This window comes from Pezoporus occidentalis, unplaced genomic scaffold (genome assembly GCF_034315485.1).
Source record: "Pezoporus occidentalis ecotype Australia unplaced genomic scaffold, CSIRO_AGI_Poc_V1 ctg178, whole genome shotgun sequence".
Lineage (NCBI taxonomy): Eukaryota > Metazoa > Chordata > Aves > Psittaciformes > Psittacidae > Pezoporus > Pezoporus occidentalis.
The window spans coordinates 1,158,109-1,184,520 of NW_026913618.1; the positions used below are offsets into that span (position 1 = coordinate 1,158,109).

Sequence of the window (26,412 nt, forward strand, 5' to 3'; positions counted from 1 at the left end):
TAACTCGGTGTCTGCCATAAATCCTGAGGAGCGATGATGCTGTTTGAGGCTGGAGGACTGGGCAAACCTTCTTTCTGCCAGCAGAGCTGATGTAAGGTCTGATTTATGAATGTGATCCTCCTGGACATTGCTGCGGTGTCCAAAGATTACCAAGGATGTTTACTGAAACCCTCCAGAGGCTCCGGATGGAGCCTAAGAAGGGATCAGCCTGAATTTACATGTCCTGCTGTGCCAAGCCTGCTCTTGGTGGCCTTCCAGCCTCTGCAGTGCTTGGAGCAGAGGCAGAGGATGGTGCTAGCGGGGTGCAGAGCACACTGCTGCCTGCTTTGCCCATCACATAGCACGCAGAGCAGGCTGCGTGCCTCTGCCTGTCAGGGCACTCTGACTGCAGGGCTTCGTGTGCCTCAGCATTGCGTGGGTTCATGCTCTTTCCATTCGAAACAAAGCCACTTTAGTGGTGGTTTGTATTTACCACTAACACCCTCTTACACAATCACCCGTGTGGCTTTTTATCTTCAGGATAGGATAGAGTAAGTTTGTACTTCATCATTAAATGATTCTCCTTCCCTGGAGATACTCAACAGCTGCCTGGGCACCATCCTGGGGGACCCTGCTTCAGCAGAGGGGTTGGATTAGATGGTCCCAGGTAGCTCCTCCATCCTCAACCATCCTGTTACTCTGTGATGGAGACATATAGTCCAAGGCACTTGCCTGAATCTGAAGCAAAGCATCGGCCTCCCCAAAGACTCCTCACCCAGCACTGTGGGTTCATTTTGAAGCTGTGCAGAGAGAGGGTACTCAACTTTGGGCTCCTGTTTTACTCAACAGAAACTGGAATGACAGCCACAAGATCGATGTGTTTACAGTGGGAAGGTAATTTCTGCAGTGGAAGGGGGGTGCCAGGTTTTATTTGTGGTGTTTGTCTCTGCTCCACTGCCATCTTCCCCTCTTGGGTCGCTGAGGGTTCGTTTCTCCTCTCCTGGTGTGTGCCTTGACAGCGGTGTGATGTGCAGTGGCTGCGTGTGTTAGACAGCAGTAAACACCTGTAGTTCAGCTGAACATGGCCCATGAAAGCACTTATTCTGAGGTCTTGATGGGGACAGGAGTGTTTCACAGGCCTTGTCCTGGTCTTGTCCACAGGGAATGCTATTGAACGGCAGCAGCCTTCACTGGGGACCGCCTCCCAGGGGAGCAGACACAGAGAGCAGACTGAGGACTCTGGATGTCCCTGCCTGTTCTTGCTAGTAGGGTTAAGAACCTGGGGGGGGAAGCCTCACACATACTGCAGGGAAGGGGTCCTTGGCCAGAAAAAGGGAATAATAAAAGAAAAGGGGTGGCTGTAGCAGAAGGAAAAAGCAGATTGTGAAGCATCAACTGCCTGTGACTTCTGCGCTGTAAGAGCTTGAATGGTCCAGTGTGTGTATTTGTGCTGGCAGTGAGTGGTATCGGCAATAAAGCCATAGCCTGTTTAGCTTTGCTACTACTTGGAGGATCTGTGCCAGGGTTATTGGAGTCCCCCAGGCAGGCTTTTAGGAGATCTTTTAAAGTGGAGGGGAGCTGTGGGAGCAAAAACCCCTCTAGGCTTTGTTTGAAACCAGACTCCATAGGAGGATGCTGAAGTGTGGTGGGACATCTGATGCGACAGCTTTGAATGGGATCAGGAAAGGAATACCTGCCAGGAGTGTTTGCAGGTATTAAGGAAGGTGAGGAAGATAAGCAGAGTTGCAAGGCCCTTTTTCTCCCTCTCTCCAGGCAGTTTATTCCACACAATGATGTTTTAAGTAAAGGATTATAGGTCTTGGTCCTGTGGGAGAAAGGAGCAGACACTGCAGTGATGCTCTCTTTAGATCACTGCTGTGACCTGGAGTCTGGAGTGAATGAGGACATAGAATCCCAGAGTGGTTTGCGTTGAAGGGACCTTAAAGCTCCTCCAGCTCCAACCCCTGCCACGGGCAGGGACACCTTCCACTGGAGCAGCTTGCTCCAAGCCCCTGTGTCCAACCTGGCCTTGAACACTGCCAGGGATGGGGCAGCCACAGCTTCTCTGGGCACCCTGTGCCAGCGCTTTCTTTCTGTGGTTCCCTCATACCAAAATCAGGTCAACTCTGTCTCTGTTGGTGTGTTCAGTTTGAGGGGGAAACATCCCTTTTCCAAAGCTGATCAGAGAAAGGAGTTTGTGGAACCTGTCCCATCAGCTCTGTGCCCAGTGAGCATCCCGAGGGAGCTGGCTGGCAACTCCGAGCCTCTTCCCTGTAGGTTATGGAATGGATGCTGTGATTTCCTCCTGTCTTTCCTCAGGCTGGGTTAAAATAGGTGCTGTAGAGATAATGTGTGGAGACCTGAGAGCATGTGTGATTTAAGCATGTGTGGATAATACATGTGCCGGAGCAGGGGGTGATGCCTGGCACCAAGCTATGAAGGCTCAGGTCCTTCTCTGTCTTTTGCCTATGGAAAGTGCATAGGCTCCTGGGCTGGTTCTCCCTAAGAAGCTCACATTCCTGCTTCCTCAGGCCGTGGTGCCTTTTGAAGGCAGCCCCAGCTCAAGGCTGCAGCAGGAGTCCCTCTAGCAGGAGAGCCTGCGGTTGCTGAGGGCTTGTGTGCTGCAGAGAAGCCGCACAGAAGCCGTGTTGCAGCCAGCAGAGACGAGCCCAGGAGGTCAGAGGGAAATGGGTTTTGTGGCTCCGGACAGGTGGAGGTCAGCCCATGTCACCGGGAATGCTGAGCCTCGGTGAACCCAGGTTATCTCGAGGTCAGCTCCGTCTTCCCAGGGCAAGCCGATGCGTGGAGCGCCCTTCCCAGGATCCGTGCTCTGCTCCCCGCCCTGTACCTCCAGAGCTGTTGCACAGTGGATTTATCAGCCATTAATACTTGGCAGGAGCACGCAGTGCTTGGTCCCAGGCAGATCGTGTTAAAGCTTTGGCTCTCTCCTGTCTGGAGGTCAGCTTTTCCAAGCGGCGGGTAGAGGGTTGGATGTGGGAATCCTGGTTCACCCGTGAGACCCAACCCCTTTCTGCGCCGTCAGGCTTGTGTCAACCCAGCCTCGGGTGTCAGCTGTGCCACCTGTGGGCTTTGCACGTTGAGGAGCTGCTGGCATCCCTTAACGCACGGCACGTGGAAATGAGCGCGTTCCTGGGATGCGTCTGCTGGCTTCAGGGCTGCATTTGTCCCATTGCTGCTCGATACCTTTTGGCCTGAAATTCCCTGTAGTTTGTGTGGATTTGTGCTTTGCCCTTCTCAGCATCAACAGTTGTTGGCTGTTTGGGTGTGTTGAGCAGGGACAGGCCCATCTCCTCTGATGAGGGAGATGTGACTAAAACCCAGGGTTTAGCTGGTAGTGATGCAAAGGGTGCTAAAACCAAGATGGGTTTGGAGGAAGACACAGAGCAGACTCCGTGGTGGTCCAGAAAGGAACCAGGAACGTTCATCACCTGCACTGGGGCCTGGCACGATCTGACTTGATGAGGTCCTCCACGATCCATCATGCTGGCAGCAGGATGTGCAGACACACGCCTGAAAGCCCATTGAGGACACACAAACCATGGCCAGTGACCAGAGCTGACCTCGTCTGATGGCTCCGGAATGCTGGATCTGACCTGGCTGCTGGAGGAGCCTCAGGAGAAAGGAGATTTCCATTTCCTGCTTTTCCTTGAAGCTCCCGAGAGGGAAGGGTGGGCAGTTCCTATGGTGTGGTCAGCTGTCATCGCTGGAGTCCCTGTGCACCTAGACCGGGATCAGTTTGGTGATGGAGGATAAGGAGGGTGGCAGCAGTTCCTCATCCCATACTCCCATCCCAGCAGTGGAGGTGGTGCTACGGAGAGGAGCAGCAGTGTGTGGCTTCCTTCCCATGCATGCGGCTTGCAGTGCCTGTGTCCCCTCGTGCTAGAGCAGCACAAGGAACCGTCAGCTCCTTCACTGCAACAGCAAAGGAGCCTCATGCGAGGGACAAAGGGGTTACTCCTTCCCCAGCCTCTTCGCAAGGTCTGGAGGCAGCCCTGCTGCAGAGCTGGGGCCCTGCTGAGGCCCAGCCAAGCTGCTCGTTTCCCTTTGTACCTACGTCGGGGCCTCCGAGCATCAGCGTGTGTTGGAGCAGGAATATCCTGAGTGCATCACAGATTCACTCACTTTCTAATGCCGAAAGGAAGCAACCCAACCACACACATTTCTAGTGCCAGAAACATGCAAATGCATTTTGCACTGGGACCAGCAGCTCTACAGCGGGTTCGAGCTGTCTTATTTTCCAGAAGGAAGATGTTTAAGGATCTATAGTGAACATAGTCCAAAAACATTCAGAGCAGAGCCCTCCAACCCAAACAACCACATCTGGGGGAGCTTGTATCCATATCGGCACTGGAACACTGGGATTGAGGAAGGGCTTGTCCTGTGGCATCTTGTAAGCCATTCCTCTTCTCTGCCTGCCTCTGTGTCCGCTTGCAGAGCAGCCTGCCGCTGTGTTTTTACTATGCCCTGTGATTTATGGCTCATAACGTCAACCCAGGCTGCTGTTCCGTGAATTCCTTGAGCGTTTCTGTTCCAATAGGGATTCACGGGCCTGACTTTGAATTATGGTGCCTTTGTGCTACGGAGATGTTTACAGTGAAATAGAACATTGGAAGCCCTTTCTCCCTGGGAGTCATGGAAATACTCCTATCTGAAGCTTCAGAAGGAGCTGTGATGCGCGGAGACCACACGAGACTCAGGTCCACCTGCAGCCAGAGCACCTCTGCACCTCCAGTTGGTTTAGCTGCTTAATTCATCAGGTTTGCCTTTTTTTGCCTTTAAAATAGAGGAAGCCTCTGTTGGGTGATGCCAGATCCCTGTCACTGTGCGGCAGACCAGAATGTGAGCTACACATTGGGCAGTTCCTCTGGAAGTGTTTTATTTAGCTGGTAGATACAGCAGTTCCTGCCTGCATCCTTTAATGAAACATATTTAGGCATTTGAAACAACAGTCCTCGGTTGTCCTGTATTTGATAAAATGTATTTGAGCATCATTTGATCATCTGGGGACCCACAGCCCTTCTGCTGGGCTCTGCATCCCATGGGACTTATGCTAGCACACAGGTTGGTGGCACTTGGGTCTTTCTCTGGGCCGCTTGGCATCATCCTAGTGCTGGCCCTGTGGCTCACACTGGTCTGATGCCCCTGCCAGCACCTCTGCTCGTACATGGCCTCTCCTCACCTCCCGCTTTCCCATCAGCATTCCCTGGAAGGAGTCATCCATTCTCATGTCTCTTCTGCCTTCACAGCTCCGGTGATGCCACCCCCATGTTCGTGGCCTGTTCCTGGGGGAAGCAGTGGAGTTTGGCACAGGCAGGGCTGAGCCTTCATCATCCTGCCTGCATCCCTGGACACAGCTATGGACTAGGAGGGATGGAGAAGCGCTCAGCAGCAAAGTGGCTGGCTACATTTGTGCTGTCTTCAGCCTGATGAATAACAGAGCTTTGCCCTCCTCAGTGCTGAGGGAGCATCCCTTCATGAGGGCCTGCAGGCTGTCTTCTGGTTGCTGTAGCACAGGACTTTTTCCTATACGTACTCATTTCCCCACTTCTCGTCCTGCTGCTGGTACAGGCTGCCAAACACTATTTCTTCCTCCCCCGTAGCTGTGTCTGCATCCAGTGCTGTTTGTGTTCCTGTGTTCAGAGTTCCTGTGTTCCTGCATTCCTGTGTTCAGAGGCTTCTTTCTTCTTTCTCTTTTTGAACATCAGTTGCACTTCTGTCATGGTTGGATCTTGGGAGTCAGAGATCACCCCACAGTGTGGGGCTGCGCAGGTAACACATCCCTATCCTGCCCTGGCTGCCAGGACCACACCAGCTTGGCTGGAGAGCGGTGCCCAAAGGGTTTAACCAGCAGACCTTCAGCTTCCCCTCCTCTGCAGCCAAGGCTGGGAAGCAACCAAGCTTCCCTCCTGCTGCTCATTTTGCTGTGGCAAACACCGCTTCTCATGCGAGAAACACCTCTTGTCCTTGTCTCCACAGGGGTTTTCTTCTATGCAACAAGAAATTGGGCACCTGAAATACATATGTATGTATATATGTAGATAGGTATATAAAGAAGAAGCTCTTCCCTGTGAGGGTGCTGAGGCGCTGGCACAGGGTGCCCAGAGAAGCTGTGGCTGCCCCATCCCTGGCAGTGTTCAAGGCCAGGTTGGACACAGGGGCTTGGAGCAAGCTGCTCTAGTGGAAGGGGTCCCTGCCTGTGGCAGGAGTTGGAGCTGGAGGAGCTTTAAGGTCCCTTCCAACCCAAACCATTCCCTGATTCTAAGATGTGGACCAAAGGCCTGGCTTTATCCCTTTGAAAGAGACCCCACGGAAGGGACTGCTCATCCCCGCATCCATTGCAGAGGGTGTTGGGTCCCTCGGGGCCTCTCCATGCTCCGGGTGTGGGAAGGGGCGCGTGGCAGTGGGATAGGAGCTGGACACAGCGTTACATAACGCGCCGCTCCGCTCCGGAGACGCGTTCAGATGATGGATTGGAGCTCTGGCAGCCGCTTCCCTGCAATAATACTTTAAACATGACTTTTCCACTGCTCCTTGCCAGCGAGCGTTAGTTTGCGCCGTGGAGGCTGTAAAATTTCACTTCAAGGATGGGTTTCACTCCCGTTACCAAATGTGTCTGGAATGTGCAGATGTTTCCTTCGGGGAATAGCGAGCCAATCCGCTCTAACACATCATCCCCACCGGGAGGACTCAGCGTGCTGAGCAGCCCCTGGGCACCAAATCACCCACCCACACACACACAGAGCACCCTGTGGAGCTGGGCCCGTGCTGGGCGCATCCCCCAGAGCCCTGGCGGTGGAGGAAACCCAAGGTCTGTGCTGGAGGCTTTGCTCTGGGTTGCTGTGGGGCTGCAGGATGCATGGGCTGGTCGCAGAGGTCCTGCTCTGCAGCCCACGGGAGCTGCACGTGGTGTGTTACTGTAATCGGGTTTTAATATGTCCCATATTGCTGTTTTCTAGAGGTGGATTGGAGAGAACTGTGAAACTCTGGTTAGCTGTGTGCGGATGAGCATCCCACAGGTATCCAGTTGCTGTAGAAGTACCGGACTTGGAGGAAATGGTCAGAGTTGGAGAAGATGCTGCGAGGGCTGGAGCAGCTCTGCTCTGCAGCCAGACTGAGAGAGCTGGGCTGGGTCAGCCTGGACAAGAGAAGGCTCCTGAAGGGGAGACCTGAGAGCAGCTCCAGTGCCTGAAGGGGCTGCAGGAAACCTGGAGAGGGGCTTGGGACAAGGGCCTGTAGGGACAGGCCAAGGGGAATGGCTTTAACCTGCCCGAGGGGAGACTGAGATGAGACAGGAGGAAGAAACTCTTTACTTTGAGGCTAAAAGCCTCAGTAATGGGTAGGTCTGTGCTGGTGAAGTTGAGAATGTTGGGAACTAAAGTAATTAAATGGTCCTGGTCTGTTCATAGAGGGACATGGTCAAATTATCAATGGAAACACAGAAAGGGCAGGACTGTTCAGTAAATTTTGCTGTTTGGAGGACAGCCAGGTGATGTATTTGTATCATATGAGGATGATGAAACATTTCCACTCCAACAGTAACTGATGAGGACGTTAAACAGCTGCTGTTAGTGTCAGACCCTCTGAAACGAGCAAGTCCAGGTATTTTGCATCCAAGGACTCAGAGGTGTAGCTGAAGAGCCCCCTGGGCCATTAGTGGTCAATTTTTAGTGGGTTTGTGGCATTAAGGAAGTTCCCAAGGACTGGATCAAAATGGGCACGTTACCAGTGTTAACAGAAAGGGAGGTGGGAGGCTACAAGCATTTATTAGCCCAGTGTCCTGAATTTGTAGCCCAAGGAGAAGCAATCCGGTGCACAGCATAGACATCAGTACAAATGAAGAAGGAATGGTGTCATTAGTGGCAATCAACCTGGAAAATTCACTTCTGGAAAAGCGATCTCATGAACCTCTGCCTTTTAAGTAAGTTTTCAGATGGAGTAGATGAAGATGATGATGTTGATGTAATACACATATGACTTGTGTAAGGCTCAGAGTCTCACGTATTGGGCAGAAACCGGAATGACAACCAGCAAGCACTACGTATATAAAGGGATTAAATCCTGGCTTCAGAAAGCAAAGATAAACTGGAGTCATCACGAGGAGCTGCGTTGCAGTGAGTCTCAAGGATTGATTGCAGGCTGCCTCCATAGTGTGTTTGTCAAGAGGCTGGAGGGAAACAAGGAGCATCAGTGAGCCTGGACTGAGAGTGCCAGAGCCCAGAGGAGGAGAAGGAGCTCTGCTTTGGTTGGGGAGCTGGCCACAGAGTGGAGCCTCCTGCAAGGCAGGGCTGCAGCCGGGGGGGTGTGGTGGTCAGTGTGCAATGCTAAGGGTACCAGGATGGTGAGTGCAGCCCAGGGATGTGTAAACAGGGAGCTGTGGAGGAGAGGGGTTGTGTTTCCTGGTGTCCTTGCTGCATGGAGGTGGTGATGCCCTACAGAATCCAACCCAAAGCCTGGCTGGAGGAGCCTCCTGTGAGGCAGATGGTGTTGGCTGCTGCAGCAACAAGATGGGAGCCTGGGGAGTGTATGCATCAAACATAATGGAAGGACCCTGTGGTTAGGGGAACTCCAGCTGGGCAAATTCAGACCAGAAGCAAGCCCGACTGACAGTGCAACAGCTCACCAAAACCTATGGTGGCCATCCCATCCTGGTGAGCCTTTGTGTGGAGATGGGAATGCTCTCTAGAAGGATGGGGAACTGCTTGCTTAGGCTTGGTGCAGGAACTGGAGGTGAGGAGCGGTGCGGGAGTCGTGGGGATAAATTCTTGCGTTCAGACTCTGAGTCATTCTTGCTCCGTGTTGGTGCCAGAGGGGAAGGGTTAGCAGCTTTGTGTCCCGTTCCCCCCATCCCCAGCACTGTATTGAGTAGGTCCCAGGGCTTCAGAACATCTGGAGAGCTCGTCCCTCGCTGAGGAGGCCCCAACAAGCAGACAGAACACCAGGATCACAAGGAAAACGCAGGCGGGATTGTGCCGCAGCCGTGGTTTGGCCACGTCTGGGGTCCTGACCCTGCCACCCTTTCCTCTCTGCTCCAGGCTGCCCTTGTTTGTGGGCTGTGAGCTCTGTGGCTGTGCTCAGCATCCTTGTGTTCACATTGACTTTGTGCTTTTGAAACCTAGCAAGTTCTGCCCAAATCCCAGTGTTTTCTCCCTGGAGAAGGAGAAAACCAGTCCAGGGGCTCCGCGTCTCTCCAGCACAAGCTGTGCTGCAGCATGTGGCTCAGGGTTGTTCTCCATCATTAACACGCTGCCAGGCCTGGACCTGGGGGAGTCTTCCTGCTCTTTTCCCTGTGTTTTTAGGTCTTATCCCATGCTTTGTGCTGCAGGGGGTTGGTGAGAGCTTGGAGCTCGCCCTGGGCTGCTCTCACACCCAGAGGCATGCAGGGACGTGGTGATGCTGTTTGACCATAAGACTTTATCAGTTCTCCCGCTGGTTTGGAGCCAGGATTCCCTTGTGTGTGATACGTACCTGCCATGTGCTGTTGGGGGATGTCCCTCATGAACCCCCAGGTTTTCCTGCTTTTTGGCTTTGTTTTCCCATTGTTTATATGCTGCTGGTGCTGTGTGGAGCCTGACAACGTCCCAACTGTCCTCCCAGTGTGAGGAATGGGAGGAGTATTTCCCAACTCTCTGAAGAGGTTGCTTTTGGTCTGATCCTGCCTTATCAGCCTCACAGCTGGTTTGCAATCTGGATTCAAGGGAGTGGCATTAAGGGTTTTACAGATCTCCTGAGGGCAATTCCAACACCTAAAGGGGCTGCAGGAAACCTGGAGAGGGGCTTTGGCCAAGGGCCTGTAGGGACAGGCCAAGGGGAATGGCTTGAACCTGCCCAAGGGGAGACTGAGATGAGCTCTTAGGCAGAAGCTCTTCCCTGTGAGGGTGCTGAGGCGCTGGCACAGGGTGCCCAGAGAAGCTGTGGCTGCCCCATCCCTGGCAGTGTTCAAGGCCAGGTTGGACACAGGGGCTTGGAGCAAGCTGCTCCAGTGGAAGGGGTCCCTGCCTGTGGCAGGGGTTGGAGCTGGAGGAGCTTTAAGGTCCCTTCCAACCTGGTTGGATTGCGTGACTTTGAATGAGCAGGCAGCCTCTCTCTCTGTTTGATTGATGTGCAGGTTGTTCCGCTGTTCCTTTTGGGATACAAACCAGGAATGCCCCAGAAGGTTTCCAAAGAATATGCTGTGTAGATATTTTTTCCTGCTGTACCAGTGTTGCAAACTGGATGTGTGCTTTGGAGAAAGCTTCCCTGGAGTTCTCTGCATCTCTTGGCTCCAGCTCCTCAGGGATTCTTCTGTTACCGGTTCAAGAGCATCCAGAGCCTCCTGCATGCTGCAGATCTCACCCTGGAATACTGTTGTGTATTCCAGAATTGATGGTGCTGGGGAAACGTGGCATTATGGCTTTATTATTTCTTATGGAGAAAGAACATCCCTGGAGGTTGCCTGTCCAGGCAGAGGCCTCTCAGGAAAATGAATGCAAATAGAATAATACCAAGTGAGGATCCAAAGATGATCTGCTCCATCCCTTGTTGTGGTGGTGAATTAGTATCCATAATACCTTAATATCTATTGAAAACCCTTCACTTTGAGGGAGGAAAATGAAGCATTTAGCAGCTCAGCTGTGTAATTCCTAAATTACAGCTTACAGAGGGCTCACTCTGCATGGTAAAATGAAATCTCACTGAGCTCCAATCATGCTGACTTGGGAACACTCGGGGATTTCAGGAGACCAGAGCTGGGCATTGGAAAAGGAGGGAGCTGTGTGTGGGAATGCAGTGCCACAGGACGTGGGGCTCTCTGGATGGATGCCTTTTTGGGGGGAGAAGTGGGTATCTGCATAGGAAGTGGTTGGATTTGGGCTGCCTGAGCTCTGCCACGTGTGCTGGGATGATGCTGGGGTTTGTCACATCTTTGGTTTCTTTGCAAACTTTCCATGAGACAAATGTGTGTTTCCAGGGCTGACATTTAGCTGGATGGAGCTGCACAGAGCCTGTTTATGTGCAGCACTGATTATAAGCATTAACTTCATTCAAATATTTGGGCTGCTGCTTTCCAAAGGCTGAAGTTCTTCCCTGCTCTCATCTTTTAGGGCGATGTTTGAAGGTGCCTTCCAACCCAAGCTGTGCTATGGTTCTATGTTGCAGAGGCAGAACAGGGCTGGGTGATGCCTGATGCTTGAAGCCTTACTTTATGCCACATTGAGTCACCTCTTGGCAGCGGAGGACCACATCCAGCGCCAGCTCCAGTCAGTGCCTGGTGGCTCAGGAGGTGGGACACAGTGTGAAAAGCCTCTCTCATACCAGTGGCCATCCCTGTAGCCACCTCCTCATCCCACCGGAGCGCTCTTGCTGACCTCCACCAGCACAGGAGGATGCTGGTGACTCCCCAGTGCCCTCCTCGCCTTTGGCTCTGTGTTTTGGGGTTGGGAATGAGGAGATGAAGTCAGTTGCAGCCTAAGAACAACGTGTAAAGTGAGTCGTGCTGCGGGTCCCTGTGCAGGCAGCACTGGGGGCTGAGCCTCTTGTGTCAGACAGCTCCTGGCCGGGACAGCGGGACGCAGCGTGATGCCATCGCTGCAATCCAGCCCTGCCAGAGCATAACGTCACCCCATGAGGTAACGTGTCCCCTTTGTTCGAGTGGCTGCATCCCTGCTCCGGCTTTATACCCTTATTTGGGAAAGTTTGCGGAAAGCTGCTGGCTGCAGGGATCCAGGGAACTGCTCGTGGAGTCTGGGCTGCACTGCAGACAGCTCCCACCTGCAGCGTGGGGATGCCCTGGCCTTGGCTGGGACAGTGTGGCTGTGATGGGGATGCCCTGGCCATGATTGGGATACCCTGGCTGCAGTGGGTATGCCCTGGCTGTGGCTGGGACAATGTGGCTGTGATGGGGATGCCCTGGCTGCAGTGGGGATGCCCTGGCTGTGGCTGGGACAATGTGGCTGTGATGGGGATGCCCTAGCGATGATTGGGATGCCCTGGCTGTGGTGGAGATGCCCTGACTGTGATTGGGGTGCCCTGGCTGTGATGGGGATACCCTGGCTGTGTTGAGGATTCCCTGGCCATGATTGGGATGCCCTGTCTGGGTGGAGATGCCCTGGCCATAGTTAGGATGCCCTGGCCATGATGGGGATGGCCTGAGCGTGGTGGTGGGGACACAGGCTCTCACAGCCCATTTCCTCAGGTACCAGCAGGGATACAGACACCCTCTGCCCAGCTCAGCCCTGAGCCCACTGCAGGGCACTCAGGGAGCGTTTTGCACTGCCCTGCGCCACTTGCTTCATGGTGGGATCAGGAAGAACCTGGAACATCTGGGTCTGCTTTGTGTCAAACCCCAGCTGATTGTCGTGTCTTGCAAGGGCATCTGTGCGAGCACTTCACAGCTCTCCCAGGAGAGCACAAAGCGTACGGAACAGTGTCTGCTTGTGTCCTTGTATCCACGCCTCGCGTTTCCCTATCAACAGTTCAGATGTTGCTGTGGGAAGGAAAACATTTCGTTTTGAGATGAATATTTATGAAGGAGTCTTCCGGGGCAAATTCCTCAGAGAGGGAGCTCAGGCTTTGGCCAGCGCTGACACTCATCGGTTCGGAATGAACAAACACATTGTCACTGCGGTGTGACAGCCGCGGGGAGACGAGGGTGCTCTGTGCTCTCCCTGAGCCTTCCCCTGCGCATCCCTCCATCTCCTGCATCCGCTACCTAACAGGATGCCCCATCCCTGGCAGTGTTCAAGGGCAGGTTGGATGGAGCTTGGAGCAAACTGCTCTAGTGGAAGGTGTCCCTGCCTGTGGCAGGGGTTGGATCTGGGTGAGCTTTAAGCTCCCTTCAACCCAAGCAATTCCATGATTCTAGGATTCTTTAGAAGCTGATCTCTGCAGCAGAGTCCTGGGCACAGGGGTGAAATGCAGCTCCTCTGTGTTGGGAGCTCACAGTGACCCACTGCTGCATGGCTCTGGGAAGAAAAGGGCTGAAACCCACCAGTGAACGGCCCCTCTTCATGTTCAGCTGCAGCTCTCGGAGGTGATGTGTGGTGGAGCTGGAATCCCTTTGCCTTGGAAAATCCCTGCTTCGATGCGATTCAAACCAGTAGCTGGTGATGAAGATCTCCATATGCTGTTGCTCTCCTGCCCATGTGGAAAGCCAGAGAGATCCTCATGAGGAGAGCTGCTGAGACTGTTCCTGCCAGCCAATGCAGGACCACAGCCTTGCTCCCTCCCTGTGTCCGGCACACAGAAAATTCCATGGGTTTTCAGATTTCCATTGCCCCTGTGGCAAGATCCTCTATTCCCCCTCTGCACACAAGCGCTCTTACTTCTACTGTGCTTCCTAAGAGAGGTGCAAGCCAAAAGGCGAAGAAAACAAGGAATCACATCAGCAAAACCCTTTATTTTTTTCCTGGCTCAAGCCTGTTAGAACACAGAGGGGTTTTTCCTGCTCTCTGGAAAGTCTGTTCTGTGCATCAGGCGGTACCAGCGGCATGGGGCACCCTGCTGTCTCTTACTGCTGGAGGCTAGAAGAGTGTTTGCCATGGTAACACCTAAGACAGTGTTTGGTGGTGTGGCTCTTGGGCAGTTTGCTGCTCTCTGCGGCACGTCCTCCATGTCGGCTCAGGCAGACGGGATGGGAGGTAGGAAAGCATCTCCCTTCCCTGCAGAGCTGCAGCCTGGAGATGCTTTATCCCTCCTGTACTGTTGCAGGCTCCTTAGTGCCCACTGTAGAGGCTCTGGATGGAATACGATTGCATCCAAGCTGTTGCCATCCCCTTGCACCTCTGGAGCTTCACTGTCCCCCCAAACTCTTAGCTTTATCGTGGGTTACAGACCTGGAGCTGCTTTCGTACCAACCTCTCCCCAGCAGCTCCTCTCCACACAGATGCTTCTCCCCGTCTGTGGATGCTTTTCCCATTACTGTTCTGGCTGGGCTCCATGCACCAAAAGGGCTGGGAAGGCACAAGCCAGCGCTGCCCCCCTTCCCTTTCCTTCCCTTCCCTCCCTCTTTAGTGCGATGAAGGCAGAGCGGGCCCACAAATGACTTAATGGGAGCATGACATCAGGCTTGGCAGGCGGAGGCACGCTATACTCTGCTCGACATGGGATGTTCTGTGGTATTGAGAGAAACCCAGCAGAGCACCAGAACCAGCCCGTCCAGTGCCGCACGGAGCTGCAGGAATCACCCCCCGGCTGCTGGGTATCACAGGGCACACACTTCAGCTCTGTCCCAGCTTCCATGCCAGGGAACACCAGTGCTCCATGCTTTTACCCCCAGCGCTTACCCGACCCCATCTGCAGGGGCATTTGAGACTGATCCAGCCCCACGCTCTCAGTGGGATGGGCTGCTGTTATCCCTGCGGCACACGCAGCATCACGCAGGGAGCTGGTAGCAGGGCTGGGATGGAGCTGAAGGCTCCCAAGGCTCAGGGTGACACCCTCATTGCTAAATGTTCCCTTATCCCAAGCTTCATCTTCCCCAGCTCTACTTCCAGAAGTGTTTTCAAACCTTCCTTTGCTAGGCATGGAAGTTAAAGGTGTCTGTGCTGGATGGGGAGCTGCGAGAGAAGCTCTGGTGCTCAGTTCCTGTTCTGTGCTATAGTTGGTGATGGGTTTTGGTGCCCCACGTCCCACAGAGTGGGAGCCAGCTCTCCCAGCCCCTGGCATTACACGGCTCCCTTTTACAGGTGTGGAAACTGAGGCAGGATGTGCTCGCCCATAGCTGCCCCTTTCCAGGCAGCACAGTGTGTTCTCAGCATCCTCTGTGGCACAGTGAGCTCCGGTTTCCCTTCCTCCCGTGGAGAGGGCAGCAGTCTGCGTGTGCTGAGCTCTTCAATGGGCAGCCTTGTTTTCTGCTGGCTTCAGCCTGCTTTGAACCTGCTCCGAATTTCCTCCAGCCTGGCAGTGGGCTGGGAAAACACAGTCGTGGCAGTCTGTGGCACCGGGAGGCTGAGCTCAGCCCCGCAGCCGTTTGCGTTGAGGTTTATTGCTCACTGTTTCCTGAGCTCTGCTTTTTCTCCTTGCAGCCTAGCTTGGTTCCCAGCCATCCTTCCCATGCCAGGAAGGCATAGCATGATTTTCCGTGCAGGCTGGAGAGGGAGAAGGCAAGCAGGAAGCCGGGAGCCCTGCTCCCTGACTCGCGGCTGGAGGTGGCAGGCGCTGGCATCCACCGGGGTCCTCGCTTCTCCAGGCTGTCAACAGGAGCTCTGCTCCCCGTGCAGGCTCTGGGGAAGCTGGGAGGTTTTACACCAGTTCCTCATCAGGTCGTGAAGACAAGGGTAGAAAATAGCAAAGGAACTGGGCTCTGGTGGGTTGCCAGCTAGCGCGTGGTCTGGATGCAGTTCAGCATCTATGGTGCTGATGGGAGCTCAGGCTGTGGAAGACGGAAGGTGGGAGTGTCAAGGTGTTGGGATGCCTTGGGAAGCGTGTGAGTTGTAGTTAAGTGACAGAATGCCTGGGTGCAGACAGAGCTTGGGTTAAGTACAGCTCCCAGGGTTCAGAGCATCTCACAGCCTCTAGGAACTGAGCCTCAGCTTTCCCCTTTGAAGCCCGCTGCTGGAGCTCCTCTGGTGAGTCAGTGTTGGATGACAGTAGAGGGTGCAGGACAGATGTGTGAGCCCAGATGGTAACATCTGGCAGCATCAGCTCGGTGATGTGTGTGCAGAATGACGGCCCAGTGTACTAGCAGGAGAAGAGGAAGAAGGGGTGGGAGCCCTCTATGCCCCGTGATGGACACGACAGTACTGATACCCCAGAGGTGTGCATCCAAGTGGCCTGACGCCCTCACAAGCTGCCCTGGCCACACAAAGCAGCAGATCAGAGGGTTGGAGATTGTCACTTATTAGTTTAAGGGGGGCAGCTCATTTTGGCCCTTCCTGAACAAAACCCACATCCCCAGCACCGGGCATCCTGACTCCTGGATCACTCTTGTTCACCAGGAGCTGCTTCCCTGCGCATGCTGCTCAGTAGGCAGTGACATCTAGTGTCAGCCCTACACACTGTGTAAAAGCAGCGCTGAGTAGGGAATTGCTGCCTGTGTTTGAGTTTCTACCTGCTGGTGGGAGCGGCTCTGGCTCTGTGCATCTCCCTGCAGCAGATACCAGGTCATGGTCATCCCTGGTCCTGCTCTTGGGTAGGAATGAAGGTGACTGAGCCCCAGGAGCTGAGGATTTGGGGTCTTGGTCTTTACTTATCTGAAGAGAATAATGACATAATGATAAGGGGTGTTTGTTTGTGAAGGGCTGGGGAAGGCTCAGGACCAGCCCCTCTGTTACGGGAGAGGGCTTTAGAAGAGCAGACCTGCCCTGCTGGAGTCCTTCACTTCATCCTTGAGAAGGAGCAAGGTGGGAGAGATGGAGAGGAGGGTGCAGAGAAGGTGGTGGGGCTTGGAGCTGGGTATCCCAGTACCCTGCATGGTTCAGGTGCCCACTTGTGACGGTGAGAGCTTCACCATGCAGCCAAGCAGCACTTTTGATGAGGCTCTTTGAAATGGCACAGCCCTGGGTTTGCAGCAGCAGAATGGTTTGGGTTGGGTTTGGTTTGGTTTGGTTTGGTTTGGAGAGCTCTCTTGTCTGGGGTAAGGAGCAGGAAGGCATCCGAGCTGAAACAGCCTTTCCTTCTGGTTTGAGGTGTTGCCTTGCAAGTTTGTCTTGCAAGTGGGAGCTGGAAGTGGGTCCAGAGGTGACTGTAATGTCCCCGTGCAGAATGTGACTGCCATGTGGTCCGTGGTGCTCCAGCAAAGGATGCTCTGTGTGCTCTATTGTCCCCCCTATGCTGAGACAAAGGAACGTTGTCTTGACCAGATACTTGTGCTAGAATCCTTCTTTTAAGTGTATTTATTGAGCTTTCATTTTGCACATTTCTTGGCCTTCCCTGGTGCTGTCGCTGGTGAACTCTTCTGAATCCACTCTTGGCTTGGCAAAGAAATCCCAGACGGCAAAATCAGGGAAAATAAACCCTTTAAAGAGACATCCATCCCTGTTCCTTATCCCCAGCTCCCTGGAATCATACATCCTTTTCCTGCCAGGTTGGCAGACTCCTTTCGATTCGGATAAACGAAGTTTAAATGTCAGATGAAATCAAGAATTAATCGGTGTGGGGATAAAAATAAGAGGTGAGGCAGCAAGGAGAAGGTACGGGATGTGCTGTTGGGAAAGAAGGTGGGAGGAGAGGTGGGAAGGGAATGTCTCTGTTGACACGGCTGCAGAGGATCCAGCCCCATCCGCCTCCCTGGAGCTCTGCCATTAATCTTTGAAGGATGATAACCAGTGCATGGGCTCGGGAGAAGTGTTTTGATGCTGCTAAAAGAAGCTTTTGGCCACAGGAGATTCATCTGAAACCAGAGTGAAGTTTATTGGGAACAAGCAGCAAAACTTACTTCTTAACTGAGATGAACAGGAGGAACGTGGGGTGCAAAGAGCCAGGCTGGAGACAGGAACAGCTCTGCTCTGGATGAGCTGGAGCTGTCGGGGTTACAGGGTGCAATGAGAGGTTTCTAAGCCAGTGTTCCCTTCATAACGACAACGTAACCTGGGCTTAAATGGAAAATATTCATTGTTATTTCTCCTTTCCTTTTAAGCTGTTCCAAAGAGAGACAAAAAGATCTTTAAATTAGAGTTGAGCACATCAATTGTGTTATTAACGGTCCGTTCTTTGGCACTAGAAGTGACCTTGGAAGTCCCTCATAAATCTGTCTCTAAGTTCATTACTATTTACTCCAGATTACTTCTTAATTACTTCCTTGAACATACATTAAAGCTGAATAGGTTTTGAAAGGATCCACCCATTTTACCAATGCATTTGTCACATCTGTAGTTACTCTACATACGCTGCAGGATGCTGTGTGTCTAGTGATAGTCCTCATCTGTACCCGCACCTTGTGCAAAGCTTGGAGCAGCAAAGGCTTTATAGTTTTAAAGGCGTTTTCCTTGGCTGGGAGAAATGCTCCACTTCAACACACCAAACCCTTCCAGTCTGGGGCCTGGGCTGCAGTTTGCAGAGAGGCTCTTCGGAGCTCTGGTGATGGAGGAAGGACAGGAAGGAGTTGCTGAAAATGGTCTTTTCTTTCCCCAGGGATCTGTCCCATAACAAGATCAGTGCTTTAGATGGTCACGTATTCAAAAGCCTGACTTCTCTGGCAAAACTGTGAGTACACCCCACGCCCTTCATCCTTCCAGCTCACCGTGCACATCTGAGCTGGTACCCAGAACATAGGCTTGGGTTGCATAAGGAAGCCTTGTTCTTGCCTAATGCCATATTGATGTGTCCATGGACTCCTGTTATTACCATGATGAGCTTTCATTTCCCTTCTTTTACAGAGATTTAAGCCACAACAAGATTTCTACATTAGAAGATGGAATATTTGATAATTTATTTAATTTAAGTGAAATGTAAGTTCATCCTCTTTGTTTCCCAGCTCTTTATGTAGACCTTTCCTTGAAGCGGCTCTTCTCTTCCCGTGGGGCGGGATGCAGCACCCTGGTGGGGTGGGATGCAGTGCTGTCTTGGGGACATGTGGGGCATGTCGTGTAGTGGGTCGCACTTAGTGTTCCTGCCTGTGTGGCCACATCTTGGGACTGGGGATCTAATGAAAGGGCACTGACCTGTAACATGGGAGACCCTGACGAGTGTCTAAGTCACTTGAAGATGTTCTCTCTTAGTGATTCAAGTTCTTGGGCCCACAGTGATTTTGAATAGAAGTTACTAAGATCTGTGCAGTTATGTGAAGGGAGGCCAGGGGAAGCCACACGTTTCCAGGGGGCATACATGAAGTCAGAGCACAGAGTGGCAGCTCTGTAGCTGGATGAGCCACAGGCTTAACCCCATGCAGTGACTCTTGGCAAGCCAGGGAACAGCTCAGCCACACGTTCTCCCTGAAGACAGGACACAAAGGGCATTTTCACCTTTGCAAGTGGCACTGCAAGGACACAAAGGACCCAGGCTGCAGCCAGCAAAGTGATGCTTGCAGTGTGAAGATCCTGGGTCCAGCCCAGCCCAGCCCAGCTGGCATCAGCTACACAAACAGCTTTCCATCTCTGTCCCGTGCGCAGCTGAGTGCCAAGGGCTGTAATTTGGACCCAGCTTAGCTGCAATTAAAGTTTCCATCTTTTCATTAAGCTGCCACATGGAAAGATTGTCCTTGACTTTGTGTTTCTTTTTCGACACATCCATTTGCTTCTCTTGCTTCTTTTCTAACGGGGCTGTAAATAGTGCCCCTGCCTGGCGAAGCCGCGTTCCACCCCGTGGCTGCTCGACGGCAGCTCTTTCAAAGAGAAGACTGTGTCTGTCATGCGCTTCTAATGGCAACAATTATTTGTAGAGTTAAAAAAGCACTTGGAGCGCTTGCCTAATTGTAGCCTCTCCAAGGATGCTGTTAATTATTGCTTGATTCCCTATTCATTAACTCCCTTCGCTGTTCTTTCTGCAGCAGTCGAGTGGATGGCGCACAGGGGAGCAGGGAGGGAGCCGCGCGCTGCTGGAAGTTAACGCTTAGCCCGTGGCGAGTTGAAAGCTGACTTGTGTCTGATCTCCCACTGCAGAAACCTAAGTTGGAACCCGTTTGTTTGTGACTGCAAACTGTCCTGGTTGCCCCGGTGGGTGGAAGAGAGGAAGGCGAAGGTCCTGCAGGCGTCAGACACGCGATGTGCCCACCCTCCTGCCGTGGCAAACCTGTCCCTCTTCCACGTCTCCTTCCTCAATGCTACTTGTGGTAAGGAAACACCATGGGATATGGTGGGGAATGATAAAGCCATGGAAGCACTGGGCCCAGGGGCAGCTGGGATCACATCTCAGCCTCTTCAGACCTCAAGTCACCAGTTCTAATGTAATTAAGCAAATGGTAGCACATGACTGCACCCTGATGCCGTAAGGATTGAGTCAGTCACACCAGGGCTGAGATCAGCAAATGTGTTAAGAGACCAAGCTCCAGGCAGCCATCAGATGACACCAGCTCTGTGATCTCCAGCATCAGGCTTTCATTCTCTCAGGCTTTTAACAGCCTGACTTTAAGCAGTGAAACCTCATTGAAGTTGATGGGACCCGAGGGGATGCCAAGGTGAAACTATGCAGGTGACAGGGCTCCAGGTGGGGAGCGTGGAAGGAGCACTACAGATCTACAGCCCTGGGTGCATTTATCGCACTGCCTTGGCTAGAGAAACGTTGGGCAGTGTTTAACTGGAAGGTGGGAAGGAGGAGCCTGAAGAAAACTAATCCTGCCTGAATGTGCAGTGATCTCTGAGTAACAGGGAGGGGGAGTGAGTGCTCCCTGGCAGGCACCAGGCATCTCCTTCAGTGCATGACAGGAGGATTCAGTGGAGAGGGCTGAAGGAGCCAGCACTGGTGAAGTGCAGAGCTCCACAGGGCTAAATCCTGGCTGGTCATTGCTCCTCGTTCCCCAGCAGACTTACCACAGCCTTGCAGCATCTTGCAGGCATTATCAAGGGCAATCACACCAGCACTGTTATTCCCCTTGGTCATTAGTTGGTCCCCTCTTGAACTACTTAAAATGAGTGTGGAAGCAGTGTAATGGGAGTAGGCTGGGGACAGCCTGCCAGCTACTGACTGGCAGGGATGAAGCATGACCAGGCTGGTGTTAAAGGGCAGTTCCCATGGCATGGTCCTCCTCATGGGGCTTTTCTGAAGAGAAGTGGCTCAGCATTTGCAGGAATAAACGTTTGGAGGGAGCAGTTGGATGGATTTGCTCTGGGAAGATCACCCGGAGCTGTTGAGATGTTTGGGGGGAGATGTTGTAGCAACCAGCAGAAACAGAGGAGCAAACAGGCTGCGTCGCGTGGGTAGGGGTGGAGAGGAGGCCAGGTCCAGCTGCACTGCAGCTCTGTGGGGCCAGGCCCTGCCTCTGGGCTCGTGAGGGAGAAACCTCCACCTTCCAAGCCAGTGAAGGGGGGATTCAACTCAAGGGCACGAGCTGCTGCGCTGAGAACGGGGTTGTGTGGCTGCCATAGTCCTGTGTGCCTGTGTGTCCCTGCCCGTGTGTGTTGTTGATGCACATCCTTCCCGTGAGCACATACGTGTGCATCCCTCAGCCTGTGTGAGTGCCCCTCTAGCACCAGCTTGTGCCTGCAGGTACAGGTGAGAAGCTCTTGGCTCTCCCCACAAGGAGACTCCAGTTTATGCCCAGCTCCAGCGTGTGCCTGGTACAGGATCCGCTGGTGTTTCCCCCAGGCACCACTCTCCCCAACTGTGTTTGGTTCTTAGCTGGTTCCTGGCAGCCCCAGGCAGCATGCAGTGAAACCTTCTGCACCAGCCCAAGCCAGGGTACGGCCAAGGGACCTCTTGGCTCGGTCTCCCTTGGTGGCTGGTCCTGCGGGCTCCTTGGAGGGTCAGGCTCAGCAGCTCCATGTCCCAGGGGACTGTCAGGCTCTCCAAAGAGCCCTTTTATTTACTGAGTGTTGCTGCTCCATAAATCTGTGGGACTGGTTTGTTGTTCCTGTCATCATCAATTAGCAGGAAGCGTTTGGAAATCGTTGCTGAGGGATTAGAGATTTCCCAGGCAAGGCTCGGGAAGGGAAACGTTTGGAGTAGGAGAAGTCCTTTCCCAGCAGCGTGGGGTGGTGCCTCTTGGAGGGTTTCACCAAGCCAGTGTCGGTTTGCAAGAGCATCTTGTGTTCTGTCCCCCAGGAGCTCAATACATAACGTGTCTGACAAGCAACCGCACCGAAGAGGCTGAACGTGTCATCCTCTTCACGTCTCTTCACGCTGGGAACCTCACCCAGGGGACCTGCAGTGCCCTCTGCTATGCTGAGGACCAGGACTACGGAGGGTTCAGCGCCCAGGGGCAGTGTTTGTGTGGCACTGCCCAAGAAACAAACTCTTCCTCTGGTTGTTTGCCATTTTGCACTGAGCAGGAGCCCGGGCAGGCCTGTGGTGGCCCAGCACTCGTCCCCTCTCCCTTCCAGGCACAGCTGCCTGTGTCTTTCACAGGACTCCAGCCCCGGTACAGCCTCCACCAGGCTGTGCTCTTCAACGTCAGTATTCCCATTGCTGCCAGCACTTTACTGTGGGACTTTGGGGACCAGACAGAGGTTCTCAACACCACTGGAAACGCAGCTCTCCACACGTATGCCCTCCCTGGGCAGTACAACGTCACTGCCAGCGTTGCTGTGGGCACCAAGGTGTTACACGTGCAGGCAGAAATCGAGGTGGTGGCTTCACCCCAGCAGGTAGAACTGCAGTGTCCTTCCTTGGTCAGGACAAACGAGAGCCTGGACATCCGGATCCGCAACAGAGGTGGCACTGGCCTCACGGTGACGTATGGCATCACTGCAGAGGCTGGGGACCTGGGCAGAGGTAAGCAGGGTTGGATGCTCCTGGGCCTTCCTAAAGAGGAGCAAGGGATGACTCCCTTGGGTGCCCTTGGCTCCCCTGACTGACCAGGCAGTGATTTGCACTGCCCTTGCCCAAGAAGATGACTGCACAGAGTGCACCTCGACACCCAAGGGGATTTATCAGCTTCAGGAAGGATGGGACGTTCCTGGAGCTTTGCTCTCCGGGTTGGGGTGTGTGTGCCCATAGAAAGGACATCATGCTTGTGTTCTTCTCCCTCCTGCAGCAGTCCACCCCATGTGTCCCTCTGATGGCTTGGTTTTCCCGGGCAACAACCACTGCTATCAGCTGGTGGTGGAGAAGGCCAAGTGGCTGGAGGCCCAGCAGCACTGCCAGGAGCATGGCAATGGAGAGCTGGCTTTTGTGAGCAGCCCCGAGATCCAGAGCTTCTTGGTTGCTCATGTCATCAGGTAAGTGGGTTAGGGTGTCCTAGGGACAGGGCTTGTGTTCTGGGGTCACATCTGCAAAGGGGTCCAGGGGGAGGCAGCAGGCAGGTAGGCTGGGGGGGACCCATGGCTCCAGGATGGGTACAGGGAGGTGGCAGGGGTGAACAGGGAGGAGGAATCAGCAGAGCTTGAGCCCTAGCTGAACTTGGCTGCTTTGCTTGAAAGGCTGTGAAGGGAAAAAGAGGAATGGGGCAGAAGGGCTGGAGGTGAGAACTGGGAGCTGTGGGACTGCTGCTGGTGGGCATCTTGTACCCAGCGTTTGTGCCTGTGGGTGCATCTGAAATGGTGCAGAAGCGCAAGGCCAGAAGGAAGCGGGGCCGTGCTGAGCAGAACTTCCACCTGGGAATGTGCAGACTAGAGCTGGGCAGTGCAGAGGGTGAGTGCTCGTGTCCAGAGGGTGTTTGGCTGCCAGGCAGGGCCTGAAGGTCCCCTTGTGCTCCATCAGCACTGGAGCTGGACTGGCCCGTGTGTGACACCGTGGCATGGGGCAGCTGCTGTAGCAGAGCCCAAGGCAGATCCCAGCCGGGATCCCAGACCCCTTCCCCTCTTCTTTCACATCGTGAGAGGGAGCAGCTCCTCTCCCAGTGTCAGCAGCGTCTGTTCCACCTCAGGAACTGGGCTTTATAAACAGGGAGCGCTGGAAGTGTCAGCCTCTGATGAGATCCGCCCCTCCAAGGACCCTTTCTGCACCCGGGGTGGGGAGGGGGGAGCACAACAACCAGGAGAGCTTTCAGGGGCCTGACAGCTCTTGTCAGCACTCCCAGGTGCAGATGTTGGACGTGGCCTTTTCATAACCACAGCCCGGAAAGCGCATTGAAGGGAAGAGCCGCGGGTGACGTGGGCTTTGAGCGGTCCTGCTCGGGGTCTGATGGCCCCTGCTTCCCACACTCATCTCCTTGCCCTGTTCCCTTCACCCTGGGCTTTATCCCGGGATCACAAACACGTGGTCCCTGCCTGTCCCTCTGCACGGGTTAGGCACCGGTCACTCGGTGCTCTGATGTATCGGGCGTTGCGTGCAGGGCTTTTGATGGATGCAGCACAAGGAAGTCGTGAGCCCTCGGGAGGGAACAAGCCGCCCAAGCTGTTCCCCAGCTGCTGCCCCTCGTTGCTCTCCTCCCAGCCCCTTTCTTGCATCTGTTTATTTTACTAATCCATTCAGATAAACACGAAGGAGGCAGTTCCAGGGTGCCGTTTCCCTGGCGATAAAAGGCAGAGCAGCGGAGCCGCGGCTCTCTGGAGCATGCAGCATCCAGGGCTTCGTGCGGGAAAAGGACAGCAGCAGGAATCTGTTTCCCATTAGAGCTGCAGCAGCGGGGACTGCTCGCTCCTCTCCTCCGCTCCTGTCGATTGAAGGCCTTCCCAGGAGCAGCGTGTGCTGAGCCGGGCCCATCCCCATCTCCAGGAGCACAGTGCTCCAGCACACACCCCTTCAGGGGACCCTGCTTTCCCCTTGGAGGCAGCACAAGGAGCCCGTCTCCCCTTCCAAACCTCAGGCTTTGTGCTGCTCCTGCTGCTTGGTCCTTCTTAGAGGTAGAGGGATGCTCACATCTTCCTTCAAGAAAGGACGTCTAGAGCCCTCTGGTTCCTCTCTGCAGGGCATTGGGCAGGGTGGGAAACCAGCCACCATTTTCCTTTAGTTTTTCCCCTTTTTTTCTGTTTTCTGTTTCAGTGACTTGCACTTAGATCATAGCTGGAATTAGAAAAGGAAAATCTCCATTGAGCTTTATTGATGGCAGCAAAGAGGCGGTTTTCCAACCTCCCCTGCTCCCTGCTCCCTGCCAGTGGGTCGGGAGCAGTGATTTATGTTCTAATCTTGTTTGCAGTGAAAACTCCTCATTCACAGAGCAGTTATTTCTGCTGTCGTTCCTCAGCATGACCTCATTCATCACTTCATCTGCTCTGAGCCTGGTGCTGGGGAGGCACCAGTGACCTCCCTGCTCTGCTCTTGTACCACCCTGGGAGCGAGGGGCAAGGCCATGCAGAAGCAATGGCAGCCTGCAGGAGGGAGCTTTAAAGGGTGCATGATGAGGCTGTTTCCACCCTCTTCCAGAGTTAATACAGAGCAAAAGCCTCCCTTTCTGCTTGGGTGCTATTAGAAACAGTTGTCCAGGCTGTTTGTGGCTATGAGAGCGCACTCAGCGCTTTCCACCAGGATCACTGCTGGGATTCAGCCAGTTTCCAGATGGGGAAGGGACATTTCCATCTTCCTGCAATGGTTCTGGCAGCTCCTTGTGTATCTGGGGTTCAGCTGCCCGCAGAGCTTTGGCCTCTGGTGCTGGCACTGCCTCTTGGTGGTGCCTGAGGAGCTGATGATCACCCAGCACCTGCAGCAAGGAGCGCAGGAGCTTGTGACACCAGCCGAGGCTTAATCCTGGTGCCAGTTCCCCTTGCAGGGCTGCACTGACTGTAGATTCCACAGGTCTGCACAGGTGAATCAGTGCTTCCCAGTGTGTCACGAGGTCTGTGGTGCAGACAGGGGCAGGGATTGTGTCCTCTTGGAGCTGGAGTGAGGCTGGCGTTTTGGGAATGGGGTGACTCAAGCTGTGGGGCAGCAATCATCGAGGGTACCTGAGCAATCATTTACTCGCTCAGCTGCACAGTGTTCCCCTGAGCTCCCCGCTGCTGCATTGCAGTGCTCGTGTTGATTGCTCTGTCTGCATCCTTTTGGCTGAGCTTATCAAAGGGCTGGTGGCTTTTTGTCGCTCGGGACAGAGGTTGAAAGGGCAGGTAGGCAGAGGATGCTGTGCCATGGAGGAGCCGCTATTCAAGAGCCAGGTTCTGCTGAAATCCTTCAGGAACTAAAAGGCTCCATTAAATGCAGCCCGTGACACCTGGATGAAGCTGTTATTATTTCTGTAGAGAACCACAGATTGCATCTGTCCCAGGTCTCTCTAATACTTATGATTTCCTGAAATCTCCCCCCCTGCCTTTACTTTCTGAAGGAGCCTCGATGTCTGGATCAGCTTCAATGATTTTGCAAGCACTGGAGCCCAGCAAAGAGGTGAAGGATTTAATCTGGAGAGCTGTCAGAACTGGCTGCCAGGAGAGCCCCATCCCTCCAACGCTGACCACTGTGTCCGGATGGGCCCGACAGGCCAGTGTAACACGGACCTGTGCATGGCCAAGCACAGCTACGTCTGCGAGTACAAGCCAAAAGGTGAGCTCTGCTTCCCCCCTGCTGCCCGCTGGCATGCACCAAGGGAAAAGAGGGCTGCATGGAAGGGGTCAGCCAGAGCAGTGGGACCGGCAGCAACCACAGTGTTCCCAGCAGAGGTTTGATAAACCTGGCTTAGCCCAAAGGAAGAATTTGGTCTATTCCAACCTTTGCCATCAGTAGAAATAGAGAGGAGCAAAGCTGTGAGGCAGAGCTTTGGAGATGGCTGTTCTCTCTGAGCAGTCAGTGCTGCTGCCATGCCAGGGTTTGGTGCTGCTTTGGTGGCTCTTCCTGGCCCTGTGTAGTTCGTGAGACGGTGGGGTCTTGTGTGTTAAAAGACTGCAGGGGGTTGGAGATCATGAGGTGAGCTTTAATGTGGTGTGTGCTGTGCAGGTTTGTGTCGTGCAGCCTCCCAGGTTTCCCAAGTGGTGCAGGGAGTAAGAAAGAGAAGCAGAAAGGGTATGAAATATGGGAGGTTTAGGTGAGAAGGAAAAGCCA

The 26,412-nt window shown here is 53.8% G+C and overlaps 1 protein-coding gene across 2 annotated transcripts in view; it reads left to right on the plus strand.

Moving 5' to 3' along the window:
• PKD1 (polycystin 1, transient receptor potential channel interacting) overlaps nt 1-26,412 on the plus strand; it is an 84,432-nt gene that overhangs the window by 19,129 nt on the left and 38,891 nt on the right. For both annotated transcript variants that reach the window (XM_062614793.1, XM_062614794.1), the window contains exons 2-7: nt 18,046-18,117; nt 18,291-18,362; nt 19,512-19,681; nt 21,610-22,278; nt 22,541-22,724; nt 25,703-25,917. In XM_062614793.1, the coding sequence (XP_062470777.1) occupies nt 18,046-18,117; nt 18,291-18,362; nt 19,512-19,681; nt 21,610-22,278; nt 22,541-22,724; nt 25,703-25,917 (1,382 nt within the window). The remainder of the gene's footprint in view (nt 1-18,045; nt 18,118-18,290; nt 18,363-19,511; nt 19,682-21,609; nt 22,279-22,540; nt 22,725-25,702; nt 25,918-26,412) is intronic.